General features: G+C 43.1%; 1 protein-coding gene across 3 annotated transcripts; it reads right to left on the bottom strand.

Moving 5' to 3' along the window:
- Nucleotides 1–204: 204 nt before the first annotated feature.
- Nucleotides 205–7,272, bottom strand: RHBDD2 (rhomboid domain containing 2; the record flags this gene model as incomplete). Of its 3 annotated transcripts, XM_084249124.1 has the most annotated exons (4): nt 205–562; nt 1,153–1,303; nt 4,616–5,023; nt 7,080–7,272. In XM_084249124.1, 4 exons carry the CDS (start codon nt 7,255–7,257, stop codon nt 205–207), a joined length of 1,095 nt encoding a protein of 364 aa, XP_084105250.1. The 3 variants fall into 3 exon arrangements, with proteins under 3 accessions (XP_084105250.1, XP_084105248.1, XP_084105249.1); XM_084249122.1 differs by lacking the exon at nt 4,616–5,023 and having other exon boundaries at nt 7,080–7,257; XM_084249123.1 differs by lacking the exon at nt 4,616–5,023 and having other exon boundaries at nt 1,153–1,267; nt 7,080–7,257.
- Between the last annotated feature and the right edge of the window lie 212 nt (nt 7,273–7,484).

Here is a 7,484-nt window from a genome sequence, read left to right as displayed (position 1 = left end):
TCTGCACCTGTAAACTGGGGACAAAAAACTGCACTTCACAAAGTTGTCGTGAAAATGAATGAGCTTGAAATAGGAATATCAAAGTACTCAACACAGAGCCTGGCACACAGAGGTGTTCAATAAATAATTTTTTGTAAAGAAAATCTCAGAGAGGACCTTCTTCAGAAGGCCATGAGGTGAGATAACTCCCCTGGAAAATCTCTCTCAGGGGATCAGAACCCGTGAGCACTCCTTGGAGCCTGCAGCCTTCGGAGTGGCCAGGGCTCCAGAATACACTGTGCCGGGGCAGTTGAGGGGGGCAGGAGGCTGAACCCCCATGGAGGCACCCGCCGAAGCTGGGTAGACACCAGAGGAGTTAGGGGTTGTGCCAAAATGGTTCTGTACATAACACAGGCCGGAGGCAGGCTGGTATGGAGGCAGGCTGGGCATGTGCCCCGGAGCACTGGGGGGCCAAGAGGCTAACTTTTGGCCACTAGCGTGCTGCATCTGGGCGACAGGGTGGTTGGGGGTCAGGTGAGGATGGCCACTCTGCGTCGGGTAGGAGCCAGGCACAGGGTTCATTCTGGAATGAACAAGAGACAAAATGGTCATCCGGCTAGTAATACCAAGGCATGCGGCACCCACAGGAGAAATGCTCGAGACCCAGGAACTGTCACACTACAATGGGCTGCAGACGTTTCCTGTTCACTAGCTCTAAGTACTAAGTTGGGGAAAAGTTTCATTTCAACAGAAAACAGATGTCCAGAGAGAGAAGGGCCCACTCAGGATCCTGCGCAAGCCAGTGGTATGAAGGGACACTGGGCCAGTGACGCATTCAAGAGACCAGCAGAGTGGAACCGTAGAAAGAGAGTGAGTAGGGGCTTGGAAGCAAGGAGCTCCCCCTCCCCTACATACCTCCCTTCCTCCCCGCCCCTCTGCCATGTGCCATGGAGGATTAATGCCGTGCTCCAGTGCTCTCCCTTTCCCATCTCTGCTTGGCACTACTTTTGATGTAGTTGGGCAGACAAAAGTATTCAGAACACTTGTGTGTGGATTTTCTGGGCCCAGGGCTACCCAAACCCTGTTCCTTTTCCCTTATGACACTGAACCAGTCATATTCTCCACAAGCCATGAATTGCCTTTAAAGTAAGATTTAAGAGTTCTGTAACTTACTTCCGGCTATGGGCTGCTCTTCTTTCAGCTGAAGAGCCTGAGATGTACTTGAACATTGAAATCCTCCTCATCAGGCTGAAGGGGAACTTCTGGTCAAGCTTCAGTGCTACACGCTCTGAGAGGTCGATGGAATAGCAGTATGTGATGCCATCTGAGGTCAGTATATTAAGTAAAATTGGAGGTAGCTAAAGGGCTAAATACTTCCCATGGAAGAATACAGGTTCCCACATTTATTCTACAGGGATATTAGTGCTCATTCCCACCATTATCTTACAAGAGTTTCAAGCCCAGAGGAAATCACAAGTTGAGCTTCTACTCACTGTACCTCAGAAGGAACATGGCCAGTAAAAGGGGAGGGTACATAGATGCTAACACTTTCCCTTCCCCTAAACCAACCCAACTGCCATCTCTTGAGTCCCTCTAACCCCTGCAGTCGTGAGTATACATCGCTGTCCTTGCAGTGGAATGAGGCTGTCCTAATACTCTCCAGGGTGTACATACACAGGGCGAGGTGAATGTGGCTATGCAAAGAACAGCTACTGAGGAAACAACTACCAGGGAGCTGGTAGAACTACACCTGTCCCCAAGTCCCCAAGAAATGCTGAAGTTATAACCAGACAGAGTAAGGACACATCATTGTGAACACTCAGGGCATTCAGAAGAAAATTCCAAAAAGGCAATGACTTAACAAGTAAATTAAGCACCTATCAGGAAGAAACAACTACTATACATATGTAAGTATAAAAGCATTTAAAGGAAAACACAACCATAGTAATGGAACACAAAAAAAAGAATGTCAATACAGAAATGAAAAGTAAAAAGAGATTAAAGGGAACTTCTTGAACTATAATATATAACTTGAGGGCAAAAAAACCTAACTGGATGGGTTTAACTACATGGTAGACACTGCAAAAAAAAAAGATCAGTTACCCCATCATTGAACAACATCAAGTAGTCTAACATATGTGTAACTGATACCCTAGAATGAGAGAAGAAAATAGGAGAGAAATATATACTCAAAGAAATAATTACAATAATTTTTTAGAGTTGATGAAAACTCTAAACTCTAGATACAAGATCAGTAAGCTTCAAGTAAGGTACACAAAGAAAATCACCCTAAGACACATCATGATAACTAAGTAGCTGAAAATCTGTGATAAAGGAAAAATCATGAAACAAGTCAGAGACAAACAATGAATTATACAGGGTAACAATAAAAATGATCACTGAGGACCTAAGCTCCAGGTATGGCTACCGCATTGCTTTATGCAAGAACAATAAAGTGAATTAAGCCTGTTTAAAAAAAAAGATTACTGACTTCTCATTAGAAAAGATACAAACCAGAAGTAAAGTAATGACATCTTTGAGAATAAAGGATATCAGAGGCAATAATTCTATAGTTAGTAAACTAAAGACACTTTTTGAGAACCGAGAGCTTTTGAAAATCAAGAACTTATTATCAACACACCTGTTTTTCAATATATGTTAAAGAAAAAATTTCAGGCTAAAGGAAAATGATACCACATGGAAACATGGATGCACAAAAGGATGAAAAGAAGTAGAAATGGTAAATGTTCCTTTTTAAATTAAAAATAATTGTCTAATATAAAAGTAATAGCAACATATTCTGTGATTTATAATATATGTAGAAGTAAATAATGACATAACACAAAGAATGAAAAGATGAAAAAGAGAAATACAATGTTATAAAATTCTTCATTATCTGTGAAGTGTTGTTATCTAAAAGAAGTCTGTGATGAACTAAAAATGTATATTGTACATACTAGAGCAATCACTAAAAATAAGACAAAGAGGTATGATAAGCAAACAGAGAAGATAAAATGAAATACTAAAAAATATACAATTAAAGGCAGGAAGAGAAATAAGGAATAAAGAACATCTGGGGCAAAGAGAAAACAAAAAACAATCTGACAGAGTTAAACCCAACCATATCAGCAATTACTCTAAATGTAAATGGGTTAAACATACAATTTAAAACTGTCAGACTAGAGAACCAACTATATGCTATCTATATGAAACATGCTTTAAAGACACAAACATGTCAAAAATCTAAGGATGGAAAATACATACCATTTGAATTCTATTTTTAAAAAGCAGAAAGTTAGAATAACTATAATATACCAAATGACAAAGACTCTGGGGCAAAAACAATTCTTAGATGAACAGGGTAAATTTCATGATGATAAAAGGTGAATTCATTAAGATGACATACTGAACCTATATGTGTATGCATCCAAAAACACAGCTTCAAAATAAACAAAGGGAAAAATCATAAGAATTGGAAGAAAAAAATAGACAAATCCACAATTTTAGTTGCAGAATTCAATGGTCTTCTCTCAGTGAGAGAAGTATAAGAATATAGAAGAGTTGAATATCAATACCTTGACTTAACTGACATATATATATTGAACACAATACCCACCAATCACAGAATATGTTCTTTTCAAGTATACAAAGAATATTCACCAAGATAGAGCAACGCAGGCCCAGAAAAAAATTTAAAAGGACTACATGAAAGAAATAAAAAGTCAACAGCAAAAAAGAAATCTAGAAGATCACCAACTATGTAGAAGTTAAGCAACTCACTTATAAATAACCCTTCTAACCCAAGGAAAATTAGAAAATATTTTTTTAACTGACAATAAAAACACAGTATATCATAATTTGTGGGATGCAGCTAAAGTAGTGCTTACAGGAGAGTTTATAGCTTTAAATTTTGATATTAGGAAAAAGTTTAAAAGAAATGAAATTACAATAAAATTTAAAATAAGATAAAAAGAGCTATGTTATGTATATTTATACACTGCCTACTCTACAAACTTATAAAGATTTTAAGGATGCACTGAGTAAAACCCCCAATATCATCAATTCTGATATTTAAAAATGTGGCTCATTCTGTATTTTAAATTGTTTTTCCTAATTGCCAAAATATATATACAAGGCATGTAAGGACTGACCTAATTTTTTAACCATATTTAACTATATTTAATGATATTTAACTATATTCTTTTACCAATGGTAAAAGTCTGTCTTAGAACATTTCTTTTTCCTGAATAAAAGATCAAACCAAATAAAAACAATAACAAAACAAATCTGTTTCCTATTCCTTTCATCTCCAGCTCATGGTATTTCAGATTCTTCCAACAAACTCTCACAGTGATTCAAATATAGGTTTACACCCCTGTTCACAAGGGAAAAAAATCAGAATATTTCATTGATAGTGCTAAGGAGGCATGTGACATGAGGGAGTAGTTATGTTGTTTTTTCCAGATAAGGAAATTTTGGCCTAGAGAAAGAATTTAAACTGCCCAGGTTACATGGTTTTCAAGGGTGAAGCTAGGACTCAGATTAGTTGCATCTGAGCCCATGGACCTATCTACTTGAGCCCCCAGACCCTCCATCTTGGTTTACCCTTAGGCAGGTTATCTTTTAGGAAGGATACATGCTAGCCCAATCCCAAGTCCACAGACATTACTGAGGAAAGAGGTCTGGGGAATGAGCCAGGAAGCACACAGCAGTAGCCATGGCACCACCATTGTGGGCACGACCACCCCAAACACCAGGGCCCTCCTCATCCGAGAGCGGACAGAGTTGACTCCCAGCATGGCAAAAGCCACTGGAGTGAAACCTCTGGCATCCTCCACCTCCCCCAGCCTTGACAGTGTTGTCACAGCCTCAAATGACAGGAAGATGATAGCAGAGAAGAGGGCGAAGATCACGGTGAAGAAGCAGTGGCGGACGGTGCCCACGGTTCTCTCAAAGTTGCCAGCAAAGCGCCAGATGACGATAGCACCGCAGAATAGGGAGATTGGATTCTCATAGACAAAGATGTAGGTCACCAGCCTGTAAACTGCAGAGGGAACTGAGTTAGAGTCCTCCCAGTGGGTTGCTCCAAGGAGTGATAGCCTGGTTACAACCCACGTAGGAAAGGGGGAGTAGCCCCCATGGTAGATCACTGAGAGCCAGTGAAAATCAGCAGGAACCAAGACAAGCAGTGGGAGGCAGCCATGTAAGACCCCAGACTCAAAGGAGAGGCGTGAATATCTAAGCCCATCTCTTTCCCAGACCTGGAGCAAGTCTCATCAGTGACTGACTTCCATGTGGGGAAAAATCACTTTTTAGCGTGGGATGATCTTTGAATTTGTAATGTGCTTTATCATCCTTTTTCAGGTTTTAATACTGACCTATCTCACCGGGCAGTTTGAGGGTTAATTAATTGTAACAGCTTCAGGGTTCACTGAGTGGGTGTCACTTAACACTCTGTGTGCCAGTCTCCTCGGCTGTAATCCTGACCTCTCCTTCCATAGTGGCTGTTCAGAAGAAGAAAAAAGGGACCATGAATTATTTTGCACCTATAAAGATCATAAAACTGTCAGTGTAGATATAGAATTCAGAAGTCTTCCTTGAAAAATGTATCTAATCTTATAGCTAGAGCCATGCTTTACATGCAATAAGACAGCAAAGAATCTTACTTATATGTTTCTAAAAGCAATCATCTCTTACATACTTTTACGTCCCTGCAGGCCAAAATGCTACACTGAAAAAGGGAATGTAGTGGCAGGAATATTGAAGTTGGGAGCTAAAGACTTGGAGTGGAATCAGCTCTATCATGACTGCTGGTTGAGCTCACCTCAAGTCACCGGCCCTCTGGGCTTTAGTTTCCTCATTGCAAAGTAACAGGAATACACGTGAGATCTTCAAAGGTTTCTTATGTGTCCATTACTCACATGCCCCTGAACCCCACCCTCACAGAAACTAAAGGAAAGAAAAAAAAAAAGGGAGCTGTTTTGGCTGGCACGCTGTATCTGTCTATGATGACGGTGCTGTGTGTATCTCAGGTATGGTAAACAGTTTTAGATTTGAGCATAATGGAGGCAATGAACCATTCAGTCAGGTCATCTCTTTTAAGGCTTCATTATCTGAGAGTACGTCATCATTTGTTGAATACCTCCAAAATTGAAATTCCACATACAAATGTGAAGATTCTAGAAGCAACTCTATATGATTTGGGGATTACAAATATATCCGTATGTATGGATGCATACATCACACAAGAAAAAGAAAAATTTGGATTCCTGTCTCAATCGTATGACTTAATAGCCCTGCGATTCTCCGCATTGAGCCTCAGTTTCATCTAAATAATAGGCAATAATAAAACCTACGTCATGAGATCACGAGGATTAATGCAGGTGAGTGTGCTTCGCAAAACAAGAGCTATACAAATTCCCCATTTTCCTTCCCAGAAAAGAATGGAGAACAAAACGGGTTACTAGAAATGTCTTTTACGAGCCAAAGTTTATGTTTTATTGGTCTGCAATATTTCACTCCTCCAGAGAAAGCAAACCCTCTCCAAAGGGAGTAGATGGCCCTCCCCCTCCTTAAACTGGGAACCAGAGTCAGGATTATGCTACAAACGAAGATGCGTAAGAAATAAATGCCACATCCCAGCAGGACTGGAGGCTTAAAGGGGTTGTCACAAATAACGCTCAAATGTCTTGATGAAGGTGAGAAAAAAAACCTTCAGCGGGAGCTGGGCCCTAGAGCAGACGTAGGTGTGTCTGTGACAGGGAGGGGGCGGGGGAAAATCCTCCCGGAGAGCGAGCAAGGATGAATGAATGGAACAGGTTTGCTAGCGATGAATTTGGGGCCCTTGCCCAGTCCCGGTGGCGACAGGGAAAGGGGAAAATTCGTGTCGGGGAGGATTATAGAGATGAAGAAGATGGGGCTGTGGAGACACAAAGACGTGCACTATGGGGCTGCTCCCCCGGGTTGGGGGGAATGATGATGCAGACCGAGACGGGGTGGCAGGAGGTGAGCCCCGATGGCGCGGGTGCTGGGAGGCCGGGGCCCCACGGCGTGGCGCAGTCCGAGGAAAAGGGAGGGCACCGGGGTCCCGCCCAGCTCACCTTGCCAGTCGCGCAGGGCGTCGGCCTTCAGCGAGAGGCCGGAGGGCGCCAGGGGCTGCTGCAGCAGGAACAGGCGGGGTCCAGACACCAGCAGCGAGAGCAGCGCGGTGAAGAAGGTGGCGGATGGCACCTCGGGAAAGAAGGACCAGCTCCGGTAGCCGGGCTCCGAGACCGCCATGGCCGCCAGCCCTCCCGCGTCCGGCTCGGCTCTGGCAGGTCCTCGGCTGCTTCCGCCTCCCTGCGGCTGTCTCCCCTGGCAACCGCGGGGGCGGCGGCCGGAAGCCCCGCCCCAGGCCCCGCCCCGAGCGGAGTTGTCCAATCCGGTGGCTCCGACCAGCCAGCCCCCGCGCGCCGGAAGGGGGTGTCGGCCAGCGCCCTGGGGCTGCAGCAGCCCAAGTCCAGCCC

This window comes from Talpa europaea, assembly GCF_964194135.1.
Source record: "Talpa europaea genome assembly, chromosome: 12".
Taxonomy (NCBI): Eukaryota; Metazoa; Chordata; class Mammalia; order Eulipotyphla; family Talpidae; genus Talpa; species Talpa europaea.
The sequence above is the reverse complement of the archived record's forward strand: the minus strand, read 5'-3'. Positions and strand labels throughout refer to the sequence as shown.